General features: G+C 43.8%; 1 protein-coding gene across 3 annotated transcripts in view; it reads left to right on the plus strand.

Moving 5' to 3' along the window:
- ULK1 (unc-51 like autophagy activating kinase 1) overlaps positions 1-24,001 on the plus strand; it is a 60,482-nt gene extending 36,481 nt beyond the window's left edge. For 2 of the 3 annotated variants that reach the window (XM_088135305.1, XM_088135304.1), the window contains 18 exons: positions 4,238-4,326; positions 4,929-5,088; positions 6,331-6,391; positions 6,863-6,952; positions 7,932-8,060; positions 10,218-10,372; positions 11,064-11,147; positions 12,110-12,372; positions 13,461-13,645; positions 14,486-14,589; positions 14,764-14,886; positions 15,841-16,028; positions 16,506-16,684; positions 16,837-16,955; positions 19,272-19,429; positions 19,572-19,707; positions 20,464-20,548; positions 20,704-24,001. In XM_088135305.1, the coding sequence (XP_087991431.1) occupies positions 4,238-4,326; positions 4,929-5,088; positions 6,331-6,391; positions 6,863-6,952; positions 7,932-8,060; positions 10,218-10,372; positions 11,064-11,147; positions 12,110-12,372; positions 13,461-13,645; positions 14,486-14,589; positions 14,764-14,886; positions 15,841-16,028; positions 16,506-16,684; positions 16,837-16,955; positions 19,272-19,429; positions 19,572-19,707; positions 20,464-20,519 (2,279 nt within the window). In that variant the 3' untranslated portion in view covers positions 20,520-20,548; positions 20,704-24,001. The remainder of the gene's footprint in view (positions 1-4,237; positions 4,327-4,928; positions 5,089-6,330; positions 6,392-6,862; positions 6,953-7,931; positions 8,061-10,217; positions 10,373-11,063; positions 11,148-12,109; positions 12,373-13,460; positions 13,646-14,485; positions 14,590-14,763; positions 14,887-15,840; positions 16,029-16,505; positions 16,685-16,836; positions 16,956-19,271; positions 19,430-19,571; positions 19,708-20,463; positions 20,549-20,703) is intronic. The other variant, XM_088135306.1, reaches the window with a different exon arrangement.
- Positions 24,002-26,858: the final 2,857 nt, after the last annotated feature.

Here is a 26,858-nt window from a genome sequence, read left to right on the forward strand (position 1 = left end):
ACCCCCTGGGGTTCTGGGCCAGAGAAGGGCGGTCACTCTCCAAACCGGAAAGGATACTCCCGTTTCAAGGGTGTTCAGAGACTAGCAGATTCTTCTACCCCATTGGTTCTTCCATCAAGGACAAGGGTTTCAACCAAACGTGATCCATTTGTTGGCCAAGAAGAACCTTCTCAACCTTGGCTTTCATTGCCAACAGCCCGGCAGCCACCCCAAACAGTGCCACCATCTGCACCCCCCCTATGGCGGCCAAGCCAGCAGGGGTCTTCACACAAGCCGGAAAGGATCTTCTTGACATGGCCTCCATTCCCTTCATTACCAGCTGCTTCAGAAAAGCGACGGGGCACCGCTCTGCTAAAGGCACAAACCCAGACCCTCAATTGCCAGAAATGGATTCCCATGATCCAGCCACTACCTTCAGCATCATCAGGCCAAATGCCTTGGGACCCCAGTCCCCGAAAACATCAGCATCAGCAAGTATTGGTGACAACCTTGCGTCCCATGTCACGTCCATCCCATATCTGGATATAAATCAGGAGTCAGTCATACTGGCACAGCTGCTCTGTCCCTGTCATGCTAGAAGGGAGTGATGCTACAATGTGAAATGCAGGAGAAAGGAGGTTTCCCATTTCCATCTTTCAGGAGTTAATTAGGATAGTGATGTGGGCTGACCAGAAGACAGTCACACAGTTTGCTAATTAGGGCACCAATTAGCAAATCAGTGCTGTTCACTGAATTGAGAGAACAGCTCACCATGTGACTATGGTTTGGAAGTCCTTGGGATGCAAAGCACCATGTGTCCACTTGTGAACCTGACCTTTTGGGAAGAGCATGAGGGAATAAACTTTGGCTTGGATGTTGAGAGAACAGTTTCAAGAAAGAAGTTTGTTTGGAATTTCAGATCCTTGGAGGTACCTGAATAGCAACAGTGACTGAACAAATGGACCAGGTCAAGTCATCTTCTCAGTGACCTCATGCAGATGTGTCCTGAAGCACTTCTTGTCCAAAGCTGCTTCTGGGGGGAATATTTGTGCAATCACTTCATGGCATCTGAGGTGCCCACCATTGCTCAGAGCAGGGCATTGATGTTCTTAATTGAAGATCTCCAGCTAGGAAGTGGTCAAAATTTGGAGAAGACCTTGGGTGATATACTTGGAGAAAATGATACAAGTCAGGACAGATTCTTATTATCTCCAGCTGCAGAGCAGAGAACATCATCTGTACGGTGGTCCACCAAAACATTGTTTCTCACCTATATAACCTTGTAGCTCTCCTCTTTTAGTTTACCTACCTAGTAATGCAGGGATGGAGATCTTGATGTCCTCCAGGTATTGCCGGACTAGGAACAGGGAAACCCATATTCAAGTCCACCCTCAGCTATGGAAGCTCACCCGTGGACCAATAATTCCATCTCAGCCCAACCTACCTTGAAGGTAGTTGTTGTGGAGAAAAATCAGAGGAGGGATTACTATGTTTCTTGCCTTGAGGAATTATGGGTTATAAATCAAATAAATGAGCAATGGTCAGGGATACGTAGTCCAGCATATGAGGACCAGAGATTTTCAACCCTGTAGCATTAAAATGTGAAAATTGTATTAGCAATGATCAGGACATCTTGCAAGATCTTCCTTTCAATTCTAAGATGTCCTCTCTCTCTCTCTCTTTTCTTTTTTTTAATTTGTTTTGCTAACTTTGAGCCTGTCTTATTTATTTATAATTATACATCATTGAAATGTATTTTGAAAGATGCATTTGTATTTCATTTGTATATATGGCTGGTTTTATTTTTGTTACACATTTGTATATTGATGTATTTGTGTAAATGGAGACCTGTACATTTTGAATTCTAAAAGGAAAATAAAACAAAAGAAAAAAGAAACATCTGACTTAGTTGTGTTTTGATTTCAGAGCTGTGTTTTGCTCCTTCCCTAAAGAGAAGGTGTAAGCTGACCATATGTCCTAAGAATTGATGGCGTAGAGCAGTGTTCCTCAACCTTGGCTGCTTTAAGCTGTGTGGACTTCAACTCCCAGAATTCCCCAGCCAGCCATGCTGGGGAGTTGAAGTCCACGCAGCTTAAAGCAGCCAAGGTTGAGGAACAATGGTGTAGAGCAATGTTACTCAGCCTTGGTGATGTTCAGATGGGTGGGTGAACTCCTTTCAGATCCCTGAATGAACTCCTCATATTCAGTGTGAATTGGAGCATTGCTCTGTTCTTCCTCTGCACTGCTTCTAATACAAACAATGCCCCCCACTTTCCCCTTAGTGATTTTCCCAAACCCATTCATGCAACATCAGATCTTGGAATCCCATTACTGTGTTTCTCAAGCCTGGTCGCTGAAAACAAGAAAGGAAGGAAGGAAGGAAGGAAGGAAGGAAGGAAGGAAGGAAGGAAGGAAGGAAGGAAGGAAGGAAGGAAGGAAGGAAGGAAGGAAGGAAGGAAGGAAGGAAGGAAGGAAGGAAGGAAGGAAGGAAGGAAGGAAGGAAGGAAGGAAGGAAGGAAGGAAGGAAGGAAGGAGACAGAGATAGACAGCAGTGAATGGACTCAGCATCAGTCTCCGAGGATTTAAAAAACAAAACAGAAACATTACGTGAATTTCTGTCTTCAGTGGAACATTGACTTTGGGGGTCTAAAACTCATGTTCTTAGTTTTGGGTTAATAAGCCAGAAAACCATCTATTGTCTGCTTTGCTGGGAAGCACAGAAGCTAGTCACCGAGCAAATGAACAGTTGGGAGAATGAAGGATTTAATTAACATCATGCCGCTTGTTCCTTAAATTATTCTTGGCTTCAAATCAAAGGACAGCAGTCTCCAGTGGGTCCAGCCATGTTTGTACTCCCAGTGGTCCCCCGCTCTGATTTAAAATTCAAGAACTATTCTATTTCTGTCCCTCTTTCATTTATGGGTTACCAGTTGATTTGATTAAAAGCATTTGTGTCTTACTCTCTGTGCCTCAAGCTAGAAGAAGAACTGGGAAGGTCAGAGAATAAGCTACCCTTATTCTGGGTCAAAATTGATTGTTCCCAAGTTTCCGAAAGTTTTCTTTCCTTAGCAAATGAGGAATCTGTTTTTCCATCTCGTTCTCGGGCTGATTGAGAAGGTCATGGAACAATGCCTTTGGAGCCTACTTTAGGACTACATGTTGATGGAAGGAGCTTGCTCTACTGCACGGTTTTGGAGTCTTCCCGGCTGCCCTTATTTTTCAGTCTGGAAGAAAAAAAACCAAGAAAACACTTCCTTCTGGAAGCAAAGAGGCTGCTGGTGAATGGATTGTACAGCAACATGACATTCACAAACATATTGTCTACCGCAGCCTATTGAAAAAGGGCTCATCAAGGGCAATGTATTTGCCTCCAGTTGAATGAGAATGTTTGTTTTAATCAGACCACATTTTCGGCACAGTTTTAATTGGAACATTGGCCTAGTAGCCATTGAGAGATACAAACTTTCTAGATGAGGATATGGATAGGCTATAGCAGGTTTCAAGCAATACATTAATTTCCAGCCTGGAACCAATCTGGTCTTATTTACTGGATTACAGCATGATCTTAAAAATACGAGTTTCCACATAAGTTTAAAAGCTGGGGGGAAATTCTAGGCATATAAATGAAAATCAAGAAGGCGGGGGGAGGGAGGGAAAATAAAGGATTGGGTGAATGAAAGAGATCAACAGGTTTTGGGTGGAAATAAAAGCTACCGCTGGTGAGACAGGGAGAATGTTCTGCACTTGGGGCGCTATTGAAATGAAAAGCAGTATCTGCAATTGAAAGGGAGAAAATCTGAACTACCTGGACCATTCAGTCCAGCTAATAAGATCTTACAAAAGGGGGCTGCTGAGGACCTCATAATGTTGAGCAAAATAGAGGGTTGATTTGTTTTTCCCTTCTTTTATGACATTGCCCTAAGTTGGTTGACCGAGGAAGCTGAAAAAGTATTTTTGAATGTTGTTGTGGAGTCCTTGGTGCTCTTTGAGCTTGGTTGTTTATAAACAGTAGCTTGCCCTGCCAGTGCTGGTGGGCGTATAAACAGGGAGCCAACCCCACACTCACTAGCACCGATGACATCTCTGAGTTGGGTCATGAAATGTCCACAAGTCAACAACCAAGCTCAGAGAGCACCAAGGCCTCCACAGTTCAACCCCGAGCTACAGAGATTCTCTTCTCTTTTAACTTTGTTGTTGACAGTCTTGAAATCATGATCTTTCTTTTCCTTTTCCCTCCTCCCCTACCTCTTTTCTACAGCTGCATCTGTGCCAATGCCTTCTTATCCAAGCTCAGGCTCAGGGAGCTCCTCCAGCAGTTCTTCCACCTCCCACTTGGCATCACCTCCTGTGAGTATATTAGATAGGTCCCTCCCCCACAAATCGTTTCTGGGTGTTTTAGGGCTTAAAGTGTGCTGGACTCACCCAGGTCGCTGTTTTCAGTGGCATTTTGATGGCGGCAATGCATAAGAAATTAAGGTCAAGGTGAGGGCTCCCAAACCATCCCCCAGCTTTCATGCCTAAGGCGGGATTAGAACTCACCATCTCCTGGTTTCTAGCCTGGAGCCTTAACCACTAGACCAAACCGGCTCCAGTTTTGTAGATTTAAATTTAGAACTTTGAGTTGTTTTGGGGTGGGCGGGATTATACCTTGACTCTCAGTCCTGACGTTTGTCTTGAAATTAGATGCTCGGAGAAGTTCTTTTTCTTTCTTTGTCCCCGTGTTGTCTTCTGGGACAAATGGGGGTCATGACTATGGCAACTGCTTTGAGAGCCCGCGCCATGCACACATGACATTTCTAACGCACGCGGGGTATATTAGAAGCTGGGGACTCTGTGGCAGAATGTTATGGGAATGCCTTGGACAATTAGCCAAGCATCTGGAAAAACGACGAAGGCTTCCTTTCCAAAGCTGTGTTTTCAATCTGTGTCTTTTCTCTTCCCTCGACAAGTCCCTTGGCGAGATGCCCCACCTCCAGGAGAAGACTTCAGCCTCTCCCCCACAAGGCTCCCCTGCTTTCATGCGCAGGTCAAAGGAGTCAGCAGGAAGCAGCAGCAAAAATTCATCATGTGACACCGATGACTTTGTCATGGTGCCAGCCCAGTTTACAAGTAAGCTGAGTTTTATTCCAAAGCCAGCGAGAGCTTGGATGGGGTGCTGGGGGCAGAGAGATTTTGTACTTTGGAACATCAGAGGAGGAAAGCCCTTCTTTCTGCCAGCAGAAATTAAGTCTTGGGAAAAGAAAAAGGAGTGAATGGACCACCTTGACATTTCAAGATAAAAGTTTGTGGATGAGCAAGCTTGGGCAAATGACTTCTGTTCCCTGTTGGGTGAATGGAATAGTTGTAAATGTCCATGTTTAAGAGACACATGTCTTGCACCGTTCTTCTGCCCAGCTAGGCACGTATGTATGGGGCAATGCCTGCCTTGCACAAAACTTGGTTTTGCAAAATTAAGCTCCACCCTACATCAGAGGCACCATGCTGTCTTCTGCCCAGCCCCTCAACGTCAGACTATTAGATGTCACTGGAGTGTTCCTCAACCAGGACACCTCCAGATGGTTCATCTTCCATCAGCCCAGACAGTGTGATTGAAGATGTACCAGGAGTGATGGAAGTTGTGGTTGAAAATATGTGGAGGAACCAAGTTTGTGAAGGAGGTGTGGTCTTCTGACTTTCTCATTCTGGTCCATATCTACAGACCTAGGAGAAAAATTGTATTTTAACCCATAGTGTCGGGCACTTGTAACCCAAATCTTCAGAAATTTCTGACCAAGAGGTTATAATTTTCTTCCTGCAAGACCTGACTCTGGCAGCGACTAAAAAGTTTGCCAAGTTTCTAGCTCTGGCTTGCAGAAGTTGCGGGCACCCTCTATTCATTGTCAGTTGTTTCAAGTTTCTATATTTTAAACATCATACCTCTATTGTATTGGTCCGGGACCATAAATAAATAAAGCATTGTAACTATACTGTTAGCTTCTTCAGCTCAAATTCAGCAGAAGCTACTCAGATCCTGAGCACAGCACAGTTAGAGAGAAATCTTGATTATACGCTAGGATAAAACACTGTAAGAGGTTGATTGCTGCGAACATAAAGCAAAAATCCTTTTCCCCAGGGCAACTTAATTCCTGTGGTTTTTTTTTTCTTTTTCCTTATTTTTCCCACGGTTTGATGGATATTTAGCCTTCTGTTTCTCAGCCTTGGAGCTTAGTGACTTCTTAGCTGTTCACAGAAGCCTTCCTTCTGCCCTGAAAAACTTTGACTCCAGCCTAACTCCCTTATGTATGTATTTGTGGATATGAAATACATATTTTTTTAAACACCCCCCCCTTTTTTTTTTCCTTTTGATTTTAGGTGATATAGCTGTGGAGGCTACTGGAGGAAAACCGATCCAGGACAGTCTGATGGGGAGTGGGTAAGGAGGAAAAATAAAAGCCTTCTAGTTTTGTTTTCAGTGTTTTTCATCGGAATGAGCAAAGGGTTAAGTGGGTCTTGGCGCGGGTGTCTGCATTCAGCTTCATCCAACACAACCTGGAACAGTTTTGCAAGTGAATAAATAAATACCTGAATTATTGCCCTTAAAATAAACAACTAAAAGAGGATTTCAACATTTCATAGAGATATAAGTAGTATGAATTTGTACTTCAACCCTGAAATGTGAGCTCAGACCATTGATGTTTCTTCTGACTTCTGTGTAGTCTATGATCCATAGAGTGAGACCATCCTATTTTAACGTCTGTCTTCCCAACCAAGTATTCTCCAGATTCATTGGGACTTACAACTCCTAGAAGCCCGCAGCTATTTATGGAGTTGGTTGGTAACCATCATCTCTCTGGTGTAAATGCATTAGTGATTCATATTTTTTTTCTGTCCTTGCCTTTTGTAGGAGCTCCCTGGTGACTTCTGCAGACTTGGAAAGCCATGGAAGGACTCTGTCTCCTTCCCCTCCATACAGCAGTTCTCCTAGCCCATCTGGGTAAGACAAAATCTGAGTAGGAGAGATGATATTCCTTACCTTCCCAATGAAAATGAGAAGGGCAATGCCCTGGTTTGGGCATCCCATTACGTTAGCGCTGGACATCGCATCCAGATGGCCTTTCCCAGATCTCGGTCTCATTTGTGGCCAGAGAAATTGGAAGGAGAAGTTCAGTGAAGTTGTCTAGGAGAAATAGTCATTCTGTAGCTATTTCTCAAGGACAGGACCTTCTCTTGGTCTGGCTGGAGCATCCTTCTGGGAAAGGCACCTGGAGTAAGATGTTCCCCACTGGAGTCATTCCTGGGGAGGTGGTGGAAGAGTGAGAGGTTGCAGATGGTTGGAAGATGGATTGTCCAGGACGTTCTCAGCCCTCCCCTTGCCCCCTTATCCTCTAAGTAAGCACCAGATCCTGCAAATCTACCCAAGACAATTTCTTCAATATATTCTTCCCCTTGGAAAAACATTTCAAATTCTCTTTCATCAATTTGAGTGACCTGGAGGATGGATTTAAAGCTAGGTCTCCTCAGGTCTTCTCCAGCATCTTAACAACTACACCACTAGAAGAGGATATCTGTAGCTCAGCGTTGAACTGTGAAGTCCTTGGTACTTTCTGAGCTTGGTTGATTGCTTGCAGTGATGATAACCAGCACTGATGATGTTACCTAGTTGGGTAATGAAACGTCTGCAAGCAAACAACCAAGCTCAGAGAGCACCAAGGACTCACAACTGGCCAAACACATCACATTATGGCTTAATTTGATGCATGAAGCCAGCCCTAAAGTATGGGTTTAGGACTTAGTCCAATGGGTGAACTGGGCTGCTAGGATTTGTTCAACAAACCGTGGTTAAATCAAACCACAGCTTAAGATGATGGATCGCTCTGCACATCTTTTCTCCCTAATCCTCCCCACACCTAGGATGTTCAGTCATTCCTGGTTTTGTCCTAACAAATCCTCGTGTGTCTCCTGCATCCTCACAGGCGATCAAGCCAATTTTCATCCAGCACTAGATACGGACAATCAGTGCCCATCCCAGTTCCTACCCAGATCCAAAACTACCGCCGGATTGAGCAGAATCTTCAATCCCCTAATCAATATACTTTGCCACGGTGAGTATCAGGTGATGGGGGGTTGAATCTTAGCAACCTGGTGCTGATGTTCTCTTGTATGATTCACTCAGCTACAGGATTGTCAAAAGAAGCTTATAAGGCTTACATGGACCAACCTAACCATGGTGTGTGTGCTATCTTTTGCAAGCCCAGAACTCAACCTCTTGGGTTTAATTCAGTCCACCAAAGGTGTAGAACTTTTTGTGGGATGTAGCAGCACACCAGGGCCAAGTCCAAGTTTGTGGGCAGTGCCAGGATGAGAACTTCAGTTTGGTTTCTTTTCACTTTGAGTTTTGTACTGAACTTCGGGTGCAATTAATGTTAAATCCAATGAACGTGATGCTTTGCCAGGCGTGACTTTGATTAGTTTCCCCATTTTGTCACATTGAAAATGGCAAGTTGGTAATAACTTAGGGAATGTACCTCCAAATTTGAGTTGGGGGACACTCAGGCTGGATTCTTCTACAGTTTGCAAGCCAAACAATCTATAGCTTCACATTCTGGGTGAATCCATCTGTTTGCACAAGAGAAAACTGTTCTCAATTGCATGTACATTTCTGTTTTGCATCATCTTAAACGAGGTCATCCCTTCTGGGCATGTGTTAGGGATCCTTGAAGTGTTTAATTTTCCGGGCAGAATTTTTATTTGAACTTACTCATCTGCCTAGTCAGATGTTTCAGCCGTTTCTCTGAGGTGTCCCTACAGTAATTATACAGAACATGACAGAGCCATGCTTCTGGCATGCAATTTTGGACTCAGGAACCAGTCAGGTTGCCTGGATGTATGGCTTAGAGCCCTGTGATGCATTCCGTCCATCCTGTGTAGGTGGCACCTTTTTGTTAAATCTTGCCAAGAAGGAGCCTGCTGATGGTACCAGCTACTTTGGCTGGGAAGGAAAGATGGATGAGAAGAATCACATCTCTGAGTACTTCTGGGTTCTCTTTCGCAAAGGATCTGTGTATCTGGCAAAGGGTGGAAACAGGTTGGATTTTGACAAGCTTCTCTGCTTCAGAAACTAGGGAACTAGCTACAATTTGGTTTCTTCTTCCTGGCAGATCTTGAGAGATGTATCTATCCGCAGGTGACTTCCACACTCTTTAAATCTGATGGAGACATGGCTTGAACTATAATGCAATCATGCTTTCATGATGATGATGATGATGATGATGATGATGATGATGGTTGGTCACACAGTTAGCCAAATGTTTAGACTAGATTTGGCATTTTTATCCACCTACTGAGTCCTTCCCAAGGACCTGGGATAGGCAGATGTTGCTGTTGGATGGTGTTCAAGGTATCGTCGCAGGATGGAAGCTGTTCCAAGTCAAGCTGCCTTTTGCAATGGACTGATGGTGTTTTTATTATTGTTGGTTGCACAGTCAGCCAGATGTTTAGGCTGGATTGGGCATTTTTATCATTTTTCTCATTATTGTTGTTGTTGTTATATCTGCATTGTTAATCTAGACTTCTTGAAAAAGCTAAAGCTTGCCATTTTGGTAAGCTGACTCTTGACCTGATGGAGATATTATTCAAAAGGGATATCAAGATTTTCCCCGCCACTCTTGGTAAACACAGCAGTGTTTGATTTTTATGTCTGAATCAGTGTCTTTCACTAAACTGTATCCTGGATTAGTGTGTTCTGAGACCCCAGCCAGTGTGGTTTACAAACTTTGATGTAAGCAGGAACTCCTTCATAGATAGGAATCACATTTAACATTGTCTGGACAAAGTGAGTAGACTCACAATGTTTTGGCTGAAGAGTGAAAATCTTGGTTGTCGGGGTGAGTTTGTGGGATTTTAAAAAAAAATTATGCCTGTTTTAAGACTTATTGTATGTTTTTTGTGTGTGTTTCTGTTCCCAAAGGCAGGCTTCAGTGAGCTTTGGTTGATGTAGCTAACCTTCCTTATACAAATCATGATTTAACATGATGCACAAAACAGATGCATATGACAAAGACAGAGGGTGATGGGACTCTATTCCCTAAATGACATCCAGAAGATGTAGGGTCCAGATGGAGATTTAAGTCAGCATTTCTTTGTCTCTGCTCTTTCTTGGATCCTGAATGTCCATGCACAAGGTGGGATGGGGACAACCTGTTGATTCTCCTCCTCCTGCTATGCACATCCTAGAATGAACAAATTCTCCTTTCTATTAGGTCTAGTACTGTCAAAAGATCCAGCAGCACGAGTCCACTAGGCTTCCTGAAAGCCAGCCCATCCCCTCCATTTTCTGCTGGCGAGCATGGAGCAGTGCCATCCCCTAGAAGGTTTTCCTTTGGTGGTGCCAAGCCTTACACACCTTCCCCGCAAGGTAGGCTATCCAGCTAGTCTGGAGGTGGGCAGTCTTTCATGGTCAGCAGCTTTGTTGAACATTTGAAGGGCTGGGCAAAGACCATCATAGGCGGGGCAGGGATACAATCAATGGGATGGACCTAAGCAGCTGGTTTGCTGGATTTTCATAGCTTATTTTTTGTAGGAGTTTGTTGTTGTTGCTTGGGTACATCAGTTGCCTGCATGTCCCACCAACAAAGGGAAGACACAAATCAGGGTCTCTGGGTGGAGGTGATTCTGTGCCTACAAGAAGCATTTCATGAGCTGCAGGTTCAGATTGCCCATCTGTGAGTCAATCCATTCTGCCTTCAAGAGAGAATGATCAATGATCAACCTGAAAATTTGCATTTCTTTTCTCCGCTTCGTTTCCATCTGCAATCCCACATGGAATGCTCTTTTGACCTATGACCCTAATCACTTCCAAAAGTGAAAGCCTTATTCAGTTCAAATTAACCTGGCCTTCCTTGTGGGTGGGAAGGGAACTACCAATGGCCAGTGGTGTGACTCTGCTGTTGCCTTCTTCATCTTGGTGTCCTTCTTGATTCCTGTGTGAACTTTGCAATGATCTGATCCAAGTGAGAGGTGTTTTATGCAACTTTGATCTAAGGAAATATCATCTCCCTCTGAGCATGTGATTTCTCATGCTGGTATTCCTTTTCCTTTTCCTGAAGTTGGAACAATTCCAGAGCAGCCAGACCAGATGGTCATGCCTTGTCCTCTTGGAGCAGAGTTGAGAACTCGAGTGCCCCTATCAGGTACATTTGATGCTTTCGAAAGTTCTCAATCACTGCAATTCTCTGGGCACTGTTAAATAGTAGGCAGGGAGGTAGGTAGATGATAGATAGATAGATAGATGGATGGATGGATGGATGGATGGATGGATGGATGGATGGATGGATGAGAGAGAGAGAGAGAGAGAGAGAGAGAGAGATGCAGCTGGAGAACATTTAAAGTTTGGGTAGGTGAATGTGGACAGAGGCGCTTCTCATTAGGACTTAGAAGTTTAAAGCCAATTCTTTGAATTGGGCCTAGAGTTGGGAGCCAGTGTGTCTTGCAAAGCATTGGCTTAATCCAGGGGTCCCCAAACTCTTCAGCTCACTGACCCCTTCATGAGGTTTCTGTCAGGTTCAGCCCAAAGAACTCCCCGAGACAGTGCAGATACAGTTCTGTTGTGTTTATTAGCTTCCACCTCAAGACAGAAATCTCTCCCGACTGAACCTAACTTCCCAAGCCAGCAAGGCACAACACCATGAATTCCTTAGGGTGGTGCCAGTCTCATCTTCTTAAACTTCCCACTCTCCTGTTGAGGGCTAAGGGAATGCTTATCTTCCCGAGCACGGCCTTCATCAAACCATTCCATCACATCTTCTGATGGTTCATCAACCCCCAAACATTTATGATATGAAAATAATTTAATAAATCCTACTTTAACTAATAAGACTACTACTACTACTGATAATAGTAACAACAACAGCAACAACAATGGATAGTCCCCTTGGGGGTTGATATTGACCACTTTGGAGAACCCTGGTTTAATCTAATTCTGATCTAATATTGACCAACCCTCTTAGGGCCTCTGTTTTGAACCATTCGAAGTTTCTAGACCAGTTTCCAACCCGGCCTCAGATATTGCATTCATCCAAATGGTTTGCCCTGATGTTTTCTTCTTCCTTTCTGCTCTTCACTCCCTCTTTTGTTTTATTTGTCTTCCCTTCAGATGCTTCAGGACCGGACCCTTCCCTGCAAGGGCTGGGCTATCGCCTTCACAGCGCTCCCAACCTCTCCGATTTCCATTCCTGCCGGCAGAAAGTCACCAAGCAGTACTCAGATCCGCTGGTCGCCCACTTCAGCCCCATCCCAGCTGGCCAGCCCACACGGCTGCCCAGTCTGCAATCTGGTCGGCCCCTGAGGTCTTCCCCAAAGCTCTCCGAATTCATGCAGAGGACTCCCTTGCCCACCATTTTGGGTTCTCCAACAAAGGTAGTCCATTTTTCCTCAGGACTGCATCTGGTGGAATTGGAAAGCTCTAAATTGGGAGGTTGGGTGGACTGGAGAGAAACCTTCATTAAATGGAGAGAAAATGACACCCCTGTCCCCCGAAGGGTCAAGCAGTGTCACATGGTCATGGCTCAAAACCCTCTTTCACTGTGATGTATCACTGCTGTTTGAGCCGTAGCGTAGGAGGAACCCAAAATAAATTCCCTCCCTGTATGCTATCCAGACCAAATCTGTAGGTCTGCTGTCCTTATAACAGAAGAACCCTGGGGAAAAAATGGGAACAGAAGAAAAGTCCCACATCAGACCGCTTGCCGAGCCATGCTTCCAATTGTGTGTGTGAATGCCCTTGGCCCCTCTCTGCTTTATCAAGCCGTCCTGATTCCTCTGCCCCATTTCTTCAGACTTTCAACTTGGAACCCCCAAACTGTAGGGGTTTGTTCGCCGTTTGCCTCAACCCCTTGATTTGAAAGTTCTTTTAATAATTACAAGAAAGCTGACCGGCTGTAAAACAAGACCTCAGCTTCTAGCCTTTAGGTTTACTCCCAAGAATGGAAGTGGGACTCGCAGAGACCCTCAGAGATATTTCGTAGAAAGTTAAAAGTTCAAAACTTGGTTTGGAAGGCATCCATGTCTGTTTGTCTTGGGGGAGGCAGTCAGCAAAGCTCAGTTGTGGGGTGATGCAGAACATCTTAGAATGGCCAGAGAGGGTGACGCTGAACATCCTCTGCAGTTTACCAACATCCAACTTCCATGCCTTAAGGAAGGACTAGAACTCACAGTCTCCTGGTTTCTCATCCAGGAGAAACTTTACCCACTCCACCAAACTGTCTCTCTGTGAGAAAATAAATATGAACGAGAGGGTCACATCCATTGCAGCAGCTCTTTTGGTGCTAAGCAGACCCCCCTGGCCCCCTCGTTGTATGTGTGTCCCACAAGAAGTTCTAAACATCTCCAATGTGACCAGCAGCCTAAAACGCACAGACTTCATTTTCCGTTTCTGTCCACTGATTCTGTCACTTCTCTCCTTCCTTGTGATTTTTTGTTCTGTTCTGTTTTGTTTTGAAATATAGGCAATGTCACCATTTGAGTTCAGTAAAACACCTAGTTCCCAAAATCTGTTTGCTCTCCTGGCCCATCAAGCAGTTGTCATCACCCCGACGAGGAACAAGACTCTACCGGATTTGAAAGAAATGGGTCACTTCCCTTGCCAACAAGGAGGTCTCAGTTTGAGGCCGATGGAAGACGCCAAAGGCAGGTGGGAGCCCACACAACCAAAAATAAAAGTCAATGTTGGTTTGCAGATACACTTTAACGATGACATGTTTTTTGCTTTTTAACTTTGGGGTAGGGTGGAGAGGATGTTCATTTTTGATGGGTTTCCCAAATGTTGTGCCACTTTCCTATCCTGTACACGACACCCTGAAATGTTGACCCCAAATTTAGAAACTGGGGATGCCTTGTTAGATGGTGGTCCTCACTTGTAAAAATTACAGCAAGACTTTATGTTTTGCCACCTATGGCCTTGTTGTCTTGGGGTGTAATTTAAGATGAATCCTTCTTTTATACAATAAAAGACATCACGTGTTTTCTTCAGACTGGTTGAGGTCCAATGAGAGCAATGCAGTAGCCTCTGTAAATTGATGCACCATTTTTAGGAGAATGAAACTTGGTTTTCAGTGCTAGCAGAGGAATTTATGTAGGCCTGATTTTGGTCTATGATTGTGAATAAATAAATTTGAACTTGGACCATCTTGAAATTAAATGGGAAGGTCTGAGAGGTTAAAACGCAGCCTTGCTTGACTCTGGGCCATGTCAGAATTTGAACTGAAAGGTAAACTAAGTGGTTACGTTTAACCTGATTACCGGTATGATCATAAAATATTGTCTTGCTGTTGTTTAAAACTATTTGGATTCTTATTCCAAAGAACAAAATATTATTTTTGTTATCGATGGCTGAGGAAGGACTCCCTCTCAGAGGAGAAGAAAGCATTCTTTAAAGAAAATATTTTTCTGGCAAGGAGGTCTTCTTACTGGGTTACACAAATAGAGACGCTTTTCAACCACAGGTTCCTTGTGGCTTTTTCTCCTTCTGCAGGTCACTCAGCACTGGCCGCCTCACCGATCTGCTTCTTAAGGCTGCTTTTGGGGAAGCTAGCAATAATGACAGCCTCAACAGCGAAAAGCCCATGGAAATCACAGGTACTGGAAACTGAGGAACTCGGGGGTGCTTTCATGGTGGCCATGTTTTCCTCCCCAACCGGTCCACCTCCTGTTTCTAGTCCACAATTCTTTTCTCCTGCATCCATGAAACTTTAATTGAGCTGATCATCCTTTCTCCCTCTTTCTCTTCATCTCCTTCCATGGCCTGTGGAGGAACCTTTCACTCAGGGGCTAGAGAAGGTTGTTCAGTAAGTCCTTCGCCAGTGGTCTTCACAGTTGGATCACCTCCTGCTGGGACGACACCACCACAAACCACCCGGACCAGAATGTATTCAGGTACCAAAAATGCCTTTGCCTCTCTGAGCTGGAGGCAGATGGAACCTGCATTGTCTATGTCCTCCTCCTTTTACATTGTAGAAGGAAGGAATTACCCGGGCACCCTTTAGGCTACACATGGTTTGCTAGCTTTGAAAGGAAATCATGACCCTAATCTTAATAAATGTATGTTATTCATTTACTTTCACTCAAAATAAATGTATGGTATATCAAATGTACTTTCTGTCCTGGCACCTCTCAACCTTTGTGCACCATCTAGCAGGCCAGTTGAAGCCCCCAACTGAAGCCCTTATACCCCACAAAATTCCAGATGCATGGATTTCAACTCCCAGAATTCCCCAGCCAGCATGGCCTCAGCTAAGAATTCTGGGAATTGAAGGTTGCCCTCCAGAAATAGGGACATCGGCTCCCAGGCTTCCCTAGCCAGTGTTGCTGAGAATTCTGGGAGTCAAAATCCACCCATCTGAAAAATGTCCGGATTGGGAAAATCTGATCTAGGGGCTAGATATACATCATCCAAAAAACTCACAATAGTTTAGAAAACAATGTATAGTTTCACACAGTGTGGTAAGCTATCACTGAATGAACCCACATTCTAGGTTGCTGAATTTAACGGCAATGTTTTAATACAAGTCATCAATGAAAATGTTGAAGATACTGGGACCAGGCCAAGCCTTGTGACACCCCACTTGAAACCTTTATGTAGGTGATGATGAGTGTCCTTTGCATACAGTTTTCTAATCAAACCATACAGCCTATATTAAACTAGGTTGCTAGACAGAATATCAGGAAACCTTGTCAAATGCTTTCTGAAGTCAAGATATATTATGTCTATGGCATTCCCATGGTTTACTAAAGAAATGTTTTAAATGTGGAGATAGGAGGTGGCTTTTGTTTTCCTTTGGTTGCACATCTTACTATGTTTTAAACTGTATATTCTGTGTTTTTTTTAAGTGGGATCTTCAAGTTCTCTTAGTTCTGGAGGATCTTTCACTGGGCGCCACTTAATTATGGGAGCTGGTGGGGAAATCCTTGAAGCCCCATCAGGTCTCAGATATACATTTGCTGATCCGATTGCTGCCAACCTGGAAGGAGCAGTTACCTTTGAGGCACCTGAGCTCCCAGAGGAGACCCTCATGGAAGTGAGTTTCATTCCCCACAACCCCAAATCCAAGTTGAAAACAGTAAAAAGTTCATTTCTAGGCTCTAATCCACCTTCAGCCATTGACATTGTAGGAGAAGAGCCATGTTGGTCTCCTTCTAAGGTCTACAACAAGAAGCACCATGTTCAGCTGGATGGAGTGGAAACCTCAGCCATAGAAGCTCCCTGGGGGACTTGCAGTCAGTCTCTTCTTCTCAGCCCAAGAACCAGACTGGGAGTAGGAACACACAGATTCTAGTCCATCCTCAACCAAGGAAACTCTCTGGGGTACTTTGAGCCTGTCACTCTCAGACTACCCATTCCAAAGTGTTGTGGTGAGACGAAATAGGCCGTAATGCAACCTCCACCACCTTAAACAAACTGATGGCTGTTTCCTGGCTGAAAGCCCATGGCTAGACCTCGGGGGGAGTTAGCAGCACTAACCCTTGTCATGTTGGGTCCGTCTCTGTGTTTTCAGCAAGAGCACACGGACATCCTGCGCAGCTTGCGGTTCACTCTGGCTTTTGTTCACTACGTGATGGAGCTCGCCACCATCAAAGGCAGCGCCAGCGAGATGAGCAGCTCGGTGGCCTCGGAGTACCAGCTTCAGGAGAGTGTGGTTGCTGACCAAATCAGTTTGCTCAGCAAGGAATGGAGGTACGTGGCAACCCCGGGAGAATCCTCCAGGTGTGGGATCCAATGGTGTGAGGGCTTGCTGCCTCAACCAACAGTATGGAAATAAAGCAACTGGGTGGTTTCATTCTGCAGCTCCATTCACCTGTTTGGGTTTTTGTTTTGTTCTGTTGAAGCTACGCTGAACAGCTGGTGCTGTATTTGAAAGTTGCTGAGTTGCTGTCCTCGGGCCTCCAGATGGCCATTGACCAGATCCGGGCAGGCAAGCTGTGTCTCTCCTCCACCGTCAAGCAAAGTAAGCGTTTGGCCCCCAACCACATAAGGAATCCCTGATTTCTGTTGCCCCAGCAAGCATCGCCCTGTAAATACACAGAGTTTTTAGTAGCAGTAGACACGAGGAGGCATCCTTGCTCACTGTCCAGATGTCGGGAGGATCACATCCTTCTCCCATCTTGCTAAGAACTGTGGTTGCTCAGAAAGGTCAACAGCGTGTTGGATAATGACACGGTTGTGCTCTAGCCTTGCAAAGAGTGAGTCCCACACTAGTAAAAAGGTCCAAGTGGACCGACTGATCTGGTGGAAAGCAGACAGCTGTTCAGTACTAATTGGAACAAATTGCTTCCACCCAGCAACATCAGGCGTGGTCCCCTTTCAGTTCCTTGGACCAACCGCAAGTCATTCTAGCCATGAATGTTGACTCTGTTGACCACTGCAAGATGCCAGGTTACCCCGAGATCTAACGAAAGCGAAGGAATTGAAAGAGCATCCATGGACCGCAGACTTAAATTCGCTTAGGGATGCTCATTTCCTGTGTTAGCCCCCAGTGCCTCAGGGCCCTGCATAGTTTCCACCGACTTTTTAGAAAATAAATATGGTGGGTGGATTTTATTGGATCTATCCATCAGCCCAGAAAAAAAAAAATTAAAATAAAGGTAAATTGGGGAGCAATACAAAGTGTTTTGGGGTGCAACCTTAACAATTTACCTTCTGGTTAATGGGTGTTTTTGTGGCTAGCTATGGCCTCCCTGGTCACCATTTTGAGGGTCCCAACCGGTGTCGACCCAACACTATTAGAACATCCAAAGAGAATCTTCTTACAGTCCCACATTTTCAAGAGGTGAACGGGGGGAGGCTGAAGCTAGTGCATTGGAACAGACTCCCCATGGAGATCAGGTTGGCCCCCACTTTACCAGCCTTTTGGAAAAGGTTAAAACCGAATTATTTTGGAGTGCCTTTTCTTAAGTTTATATTGAGGCCGGCTTGTTTTTTCTTATTTTTATATATTGCTTTTTAGAGTTTTGATGAGGGGGTTTTATACTGTTATTGCCACTGCGATTGGGATCTGAAGGTGAATGTTTTAAATCTTGTTTTATATGTAGTATAGAATGAATGAATGAATGAATGAATGAATGAATGAATGAATGAATGAATGAATGAATGAATGAACTTGCACTCCAAGTTCCAAAGATCTCCATAGGGTCACATTTCCCCTACAGTCTATACTTGTTCTTCCCCATCTCTTTCAAGTTGGAAATTGTTCTTTTTTGCCCTATGTTCAGTTCTCTCTGAAATACAGATGTCATTCTGTGCTTTGTCAAACATCCTGATTGCTAGTCTTGGAGAGAGAAAAATAACACGTATTACCCGATTGGAATTTCTCAGCACTTCGCTATGTGCTAACTTAAGGGCTTAAGGATAATTGATGTGGGTGCGACTTCATAATGACAGAGAAGGCCTGTGATCTTACATTAATATGCCATCACTCAGCCCGTTGACTCATTCCTTGGCAAAGGTTGCTCCAGGGTAGATGGAGGAAAATAGGAAGGAGGTGACACCTACGTGTTGAGCTGTCCTTTGCCACCCCCTTTCAGAAATGCACACCTTGGTTTTCCCTTCCAAACGGTCCGAGACACGCAGAATTGACAGAAAATGAAGCAGAAAAAACGGCAGCTTTTTACAAAGAAAACTGTAATGGCCAAACTTTTAAAAAAGATATAGCTGAAGTAGACGTGAAGTAAAACATTGAATGAAGTGGCAGAAAAAATAATTAAAAGATGCTTTTCTGAAAGGGATGTTTTAAATACCTCCTGGTTGATCTTAGGCATCCTTTGTTTTTTTTTAAAGTGTCTTTTTATTTTAAAAATAAGCGATTGGCTCTCTGTCCCTGCTGGAAAAAAATGTTCTTCCGTACTGCTTCCCTATCTTATCTGTGAATAATGAGAAGCATGAAGAAAGGAGTTTGAAGTTCTGATAGAGATGTGTGAACCTTTTGGAGTTGGAGGCTCCCCTGTGTAGTTCTTACATTCTTCTTCTGTCCTGTTAAAAACTGCAGTTCCAACAACTTTGGAGTGAACTTTAGTAGCCCACATTAAAGTTCAGGTTGGTGCTTACTTAGTTCAACTATATCCCGTCTTTCCTTCCTGGAGCTCAAGACGTTAGAAGAGGCTCTTTTTGCCTCTTAATACGGTAGCCAAGGTTGAATGATGGCAATTGGTCCAAGGATATCCAGGGAACATTAAAAAAAAGAGAGACTTGAGATTTGCAGGAAGTGTGCGATCAGTTTTCCTATTGGGTGAGTGACTTCCTTCTTTTATTTATTTCCTTCCTGTAGTTGTGAGAAAACTCAACGATCTGTATAAAAGTAGCGTCTCTTCATGCCACCACCTGAACTTAAGGCTACAGAGGTGGTTCATGGACAAACAGAAGCTCATGGACCGCATCAACAGCATCACGGCTGAAAAACTGATCTTCAGCCACGCTGTGCAGATGGTAGGCAAGATCTGTGTTGGTATTGCAGTGTGTGATGAAGGTGTTGATGGCAGCAGTGGGGCACAGATATGCCTCTGTGTGTAAAATCAAGAGTTTTGATGTTAAGGCAATAGAAGAACCCCAGGATGTTTTTCTTCTCCAGGTTCAGGCTGCGGCGCTGGATGAGATGTTCCATCACCGAGAAGACTGTGTTCAAAGATACCAGAAAGCGTTGCTGTTGATGGAAGGACTCTTGAACTTCATCACTGAGCAAGGAGATGTTGAGAACATCAATAAATGTAAGGAGGACCAGGAAGGAGACTTGTAGGGCTCCTTCATGGAGTTTTGTTTTATTTTGGGTTTTTTTTGGAATCCCGCTCCTTTCTCCTAACCTTCTCGTCTAATTACCCTGGCTTTTTTCATAATTGCATTGCCTTATGGTGTATCGTTCTGACTTTTTTGGAGAAAGCAGTATTGTCACACACAAACTGATTAAAAAAAAATCACAGAACAGCATTAGGTACAGGGACTTTTGTGCAGTGTTTTATGGTTGGGAGTTACGTAACCCAACTTCCTGGGTCAAAGCTTGCAAACCAAGTTGTGTGTATTCACCATGAGTGAGAACCATTATATATAGTAAACTGGAACAGCTCTGTCTCTTAATTTGTTTTAGTGTATATATGCAAAGGAGAGAAAGGCTGGCTGGCTGAGAAATTTATAGCCCAACAGCCATTATTAATTCTCAGAAGCTTGTTAGTTTTTAACGGGCATTTTCCAAGAGTAGCTTAATATTTATTGCAGCCACAACATTATCTTCTGAGGTCAGAGTTAGGTGGACTCCCTTAACTTTCTTATTAAAATATCCTTTAATCACTTCCTTTGACATCTATTTGCCCAGAAGTATAAAATTGGAGTTTAAAGCTATTTTCCCCACCTGTCTTTTGAGATTTGGGGTATTTTTCCCGTGCTCAAGAATGTTGATATGTCTTGCCCAACCCATAACGTTGGCGGGAGGGCTGATTAATCACATTCCTCATATACTTCTCTCTTTTCAGGCAAAATGTGCATTGAACGCCGTCTGTCCAGCTTGCTATCAGGGATCTGTGCATGACAATAAGCTTTGTTTCTCTTTCCATGCAGGTAATTGCTTTGGTTCCTAAAATGCTTGGAAGTTAACCCTGCCCCTCTTTTGAATAAATCTCAGTTGGGACAACTTCTTGGAGGCCACTGTTGGTTTCCCCGGTTGACAATGACACCTTTCATGAATATCTATTCTCTTTCTTTCTCTTTTTCAGGAGTATCAGCTGGTTTCCTGCTTAACCTTTTTGCCCCATGCAAACTGGGAAAAGGTAGATTCAGAAGGCCTACATGTCCCCCTTTTCCATCTGGTGGAAGAGGGCTGAGGAAACCAAGGACCAAACCTCCTTTGTGTCCACTGGTTTTATTTTTTCTGAGGAAGAACAGATGAGGTTATTGCAATGCCAGCTTGGCTCCCTAAATCTGGAGTTACTTCGTCTACTGCTGGCAGTGGACGCCTGGAGGGCTTCTCCATTGCTGGAAGGATGAAGCTCAGCCAGAAAGGAATGTCACTGGTGAAAAGACGTGTTATTATACAACTGTTGTCCAGTTGCACGCTTGGGCCCTATCCACCATCCCCGATCTCCATGTTCTTGGCTTTCTTCAACATCACCCATGCTTCTCATCTCTTTCTGCGTGGGAAGAAGAAAGAAGATCTGGAGCTCAGTTTTGCTGGAGCATACTTCTTCCATTCGAGTGCTGGAAACCTGACTATCTCCTTCCATGGTGGATGCAATGGGGCAGAGGCCATTCCTTCTTTATCTATGGGGAGGCGGACAAATCCATAGAAGGACGTAGACCTCTTTAAAGCGGTTGGAGCAATGCAATACAATTTTAAGCTATCATGTTCTCTCTCAAGAAGCCAAAATGTGTAGAATAAAGAGATCTACACCCGGGGAAGGGGGCATTAAATCATTGCATGAAAGTGGCCCCTCTTGTCCAGAGTAGGCTGTGAGAAAACATCTGTTCTGGAGAAATGCTGGGTTTCTTTTGTCAGTAGCCTTTCTTCCCCGAGGGACAGGAAATGAGGAAAGAAAACACGTATGCAACACACACTAGCTTTGTGAATCAAAGGAGCACTTTATGGAGATTCTGAACTTGATGCTTGTGTACCTGGTCCTCTGTAATTGCTCCTAGGAGGTCTATAGGACAACTTCCTCCTCCTGACTTTTTCTGCTACGTGCTAATTTCATCGTAGAGGGTTCGTCTGTGCGCGTTCTGTTTTTGTTTCTTTTTTAAAAAATTGCACTACAAGTGTGTGTGCGTGGGTGTACACACCCACGCACACATTGCTCAGATCCAATATGTATTTATGTGTATATAATGTATAGTGTAATCTTACGTGTTTTAACTGTACTGTATGTTATTCTTAGGAGGAGAGGGGAAAAAACATCTGTGCTTTTCTCCTGTTCTGTCTGTAATCCAGGTTGCTAACTTGAACGTTTTCTAACACCGAGGATGGTCTGTTTTATTCTCTCTCCCTCTCTCTCAGCATGGTCTTCAGAAGCTCAAGGACAGGATTGCGATGGCTTGTGTATTTGCAATTTAGTGGGTCCCCCCCACCCATTTTTGCAAAGAAGGTTTTTTAGCTGTCTGTTCTCCCGTTTTAGCATTTAACGGGCCCTCATTTCCCCCCTCCTCTGTTTTTAAAGCAATGAAGTGGCCGGAAAGAGTTAGGGCATAGCGTGCATGTTTCTGCATTTTGGAGTGTGTGTGTGTGTGTGTGTGTGTGTGTATGTGGGGGGGGCTGTATATGCACATTTGAACTTGTGAGGGTGCCACACCCGCGAGCAAACGCTTGAGACGCACCAGTGGGCTTTTTCTGTGTTGCGTGTTGTGCCGTACTGTTGTGTGCCTGTTTTTTTCATGGAGGGATCCAACGTTCGGTTAATTTTGTTGGTGCGAAGCGAGAAGGCCTCCTCGTGAACCGTAACCGAGATTTCAGTATTAACGTTCTTTTTTTTCCCCCTCTTCTAAAATAGAGTGAGTCACGTTTATTTGCACACCGCCAGTTCAGAATTCATCATTTGTTTTCTCGTAAGGAACAATCGTACTGACTTAGAAGCCAGTGTTGTACCTTTAAATATATATATATATATATATATATATATATATATATATATATATATATAAAAAATAGACACGGCATGCATTAAAATAATTTTTTTTTTAAAAAAAGAAAACCCACGTACCCTCATTTACAAGCATACAGGGTGGGTTTTGCACGATCTCTTTCATGCACCTTTCGTTTATGCCTTTTCTGGCAATTCGATCACATTTAGACTAGGTACAAAGATGGAATTTTGTAGAGGACCATTCGTTGGAGAGCAGGAATATTCTTATTTCTCCCCCTAAGAGGGGTGAGGGTGGGAGGGAACGCTGGCCTGTATTTGCACATTAATCACCCGGGGCTATCACAGTCTGATTCCCGCTGTGTTTCTGGCTCTTGGTTACTGACTTGCCTATTGCTGTATGGATCTGTTACAACGTGGCTTGTACCCACAGTCTCTCTTTCTCTCAGATCTTCTTGTCTAGCCATCAGCGCCCCAAGCAATCAAGGTTTAGCTGTCCTAGCCCCTCTAGATATGATCCCCATAAATGCAGACACGTCCCCCCGAAACGTTCGTTCTGATGCTTGCTACCCACAAAATGTGAGGGAAACCCCAACAGACTACACCCTTCTCACGGGCCTGCCCCAAGATGATGGAGGGTGGGAAAGAGATTCCACTTACCTTAGTAAGCCATGTTTTCCTCCGTAAGTCTTTTTTCATTTTTATTAAGGATTTTTTTTTCCATTAGTGAAGAAAACAAAAAAAACCCCACCTAATAAAATAGAGAAGGGAAGAGAAAAGAAGAAAGAAAATAAAGTGGAAAGAAAAAAACAAAAGAGAAATAACTTAAGAAACTAAAGTAGATGACTTCTGACCTTCTTTTCAACAGCTCTCAACAAACCCAACATCTCCCTTTCTTCTTAACTATTCCAGAAATCCCTTCAGCCCCCTATTTAACTCTCCTCTTTTCCAATCATTAAATCCATCAATCATCGCTTCATTTTTTTAGCAACAAGTCCATTCAAGGTTTCCAGTCTTTTGAAAATGCACTTCTGGTTTTCTCCCTGACCAAACAGGTCAGTTTTGCCATTTTGGCTGTTTTCCTCCCTAAGTCTTGTTCTCCGGATGACCGCAGCATCACCATTAGCCGATCTAAGGTCTCAAGAGATTTCTGCTCCTGCTGGTATGGGACACAGCCACCTCGCCTGGTTTGCAAGAATGGTGGTTTCAAACCATCCATCCACCAAGTTGCCAGATTTACTTTAAGGCTGTAGATTTCCAATTGACCTACCCAGCATTGTTAAACCACTTGGTCTACTCAGTGCTAACTTTCCAGCTATCCTTAGTGACTTGAAGGCATTCTAGTTGTCCACGCTATTCATTGCTCCAAAAAGGAAAAAGAAAGAAAGAAAGAAAGAAAGAAAGAAAGAAAGAAAGAAAGAAAGAAAGAAAGAAAGAAAGACAGTTTACCAAGCTTCGTCTCATATATATATATATATATATATATATATATATATATATATATATATATATAAATAATATATACACAAACACATGCACACACACACATATATATAATATATATATATAAATATATGTGTGTATGTAGAAATAAATAAAGATATAATATTTTCTCAATACTTGAAATTTAGCCACTGTGCTTGGATTAAAGAAAAAAATAATAATAATAGAAACAAGGCATTTTCTTTTTTAACGCCATATTGGTGACTTTGTTCTTATCATTTTGTCATTTTGTTTTCCGACTAACTGCATGTAGCATGGAACATGGTTGGGTTCTGTTTGTTCGTTTGTTTGGTGGGAAAAGTAGCTATTTATTGATCTGTAAGCGTCAGGAACAGGGAAGTTTTCAAAGCCGAGTTGGGAGGGGCGTCTTCTATCGGTTCCCCTTCCTATACGGGTGCGTTACCGTTCCAGCATTTCGTACGTAGCGTCTGAACTCGATTTCAACCCACCTTCAGCTTCACCGCCATTCTGTTCATGTTTGTGAGGCAGTATGTTTGATCTTCACTTGACCTTTATTTTTATTTTTTATTTTTTTGGAAATGTGTTATGTGACTTTGCGCGTGGGTGTATCCTTGCTTTCCGTTGTATAATGCCGACTTAAGGAAAATAAATTTTGATTTTTCATTCTTGGGGTCCTTTGGGCTTTTTTCCCCCCCTCCAGAAGAGGTTGCAATACGGTGGTCCTCAGGTTGAATAGCCACGTTCCCCAGGTGGTGGCCCGCCATGCTGACGTCATCCTGGAGGTGACTTGATTCTTGGTGACCCATGGAACTTGATTCCTGGTGGGCAAACCCTTGAGTTTTCTGGGCAGCAGCATGGAAATGGTTCATCCTGGCCTCCTTTTAAAGGATGTTTTGACTTTTCAATCTAGCCTACAACCGGGGATTTTCTAGTGGCTTCCCATCCAGGCCCAACCATGTTGGGCTTCCAACTTGAGACCAGGTTGACATTGAAACCATAGGATCATTCCTCACTCCTTCTGAATTATTTCTGCTGGAAGAAATTGAATCCATATACCCATATCCAGGAATCCTTTGACTTGGATTTGCCCCTCCCCCATTGGGTGGGGGATAATTAATCCCCCCCCCATTTCAAGCAAAAATCCCCCCAACCGTGGCGATCTATTTAACGCTAGTTTAACTCTTTTTCTGAGTGGTTTCTGCTGATAGCATGGAGAGCTTTTCATTTATTTTCTTGTTTAACTGACTTCTCCCACGGAATATTCTCCTTTCAACCAGACGGTATGCTTTGACCCCAAAGGACATTTCATAAATGCTTTACAAGCAGAGATTGGCCAGTTGTTTCCAGGAGCACCGTCCAACACCAGGGGTTTCGTTCAAAACCCAGAGCTTAAAATATCGCTCACTGTTTGTTTTTGTCAAAGAATTCCAGGAAGTTTCCCCCCCGCCTTCCGTTGTGGCATTAAAAAGTGCTGCGTGCCAGACTCTGTTTAATATATGATACCCCTTTGGAAGAAGAGAAGGGCTAAATAGGACTATATTTAGGCTCCATTTACTTCGGCTTGATTGTGGTTTCTCTTGTAATAAATAAGCAACAGGCATCTCTGCAAGGTGGCTAAAATATGTCCCCATGCCACCGCATCTTCCCACTGGTGGCATTGGTAACGTACTTTAGCACAGGCTTCCAAACGTTGAGTTTGGGTTTGCTTGGAAATCATGTTGATACCAATTAAATATTTAATTTCAGGTTAATGAGTTTAATATTCATGCTATTGTTTTAAATTTCAGGAATATGCCCGGTCTGTCTCCACTCCCTACTCTCCTCTTTTTCCGAGGAGAAACCTGGCAAAGAATTAAAAAAATCACAATCCAGAAAGTCCTATCTTGGATTCTTACATGCATACATTAACCTTTCTCTTTCCAGCCATTCTGGAAGGGAGGAAACCTTTTCTGTCACAAACTGCCTGACAGCTTAAAAGGGGTGGGTGGGTCTTCTTTTGTTTCAATTTCCTGTTGGTTTTTTGGCCTCTGAACGGCAGATTCCACCACAGATGCTTTTCACGGATCACAAAAGAACAAGTATGATCGTTTTGATCGGGGCCCTGGATTCACCTCCTCGCTCAAGACAAATGTTTTCTGGTCCCTTTCCAGGGATACCTTGCCCAAAACAGGCAGCAATTTGAGCCCCTTGTCCTTGCTCTCACTTGGATCTACTTTACAGGGCTCAGAGAAGCAAGGTGTGATATTAAGAAATAAGAGTAGCCCATCCAAAAGCTGGAAGTGACTGATTCATACACGCAGGGAGGGAGCACTTTGGCATGGGCACTCCCTTGTATTTTCTTCTTACTTTCCTTGGGCTTTGGGAGGGGGAATAAAAACCAGCTGGGGCATGCAGAGTTTTGAATGGAATTTTATCCACATTCATGCCTTGGGATTTTTCTGTGGGGCAGGGCTGCCTCTTCCTGGAGAGCACTGCAGAAAACTGCATGGAGATCCTCTACAAGCCTTGGGGATCACCTTGCTTCCCATCTCTGTTTTCACATACAAGAAGAGGAGGCATGTCACCAGATCCCTGGATCTGTGGGGCAGATTTGAGAGCAGAACAAGAGATGGGCTCAGGGACGGTAGCGATGGATGTCCTGTTGGAAGAAGACCTGAAGGACCAAGTTAAGGACAGATCATCATGGAGAAAAACAATCTATGGGGTCGCTAAGGGTTGAGGCCAACTTGATTGTATATAATCGACGTTTAGATGACCCTGGAGAACAAGAGCTGTGTTAGTCTACGGTGGTAAAATCAGGAGGAATCTGGTAGCACCTTTTTCAACTAACCCATTTT

The sequence above is a fragment of the Python bivittatus genome, unplaced genomic scaffold (assembly GCF_059951505.1).
Source record: "Python bivittatus isolate LINGU-HERP-01145 unplaced genomic scaffold, Pbiv_v1 ctg000100_np1212, whole genome shotgun sequence".
In the NCBI taxonomy this organism is placed as follows: domain Eukaryota; kingdom Metazoa; phylum Chordata; class Lepidosauria; order Squamata; family Pythonidae; genus Python; species Python bivittatus.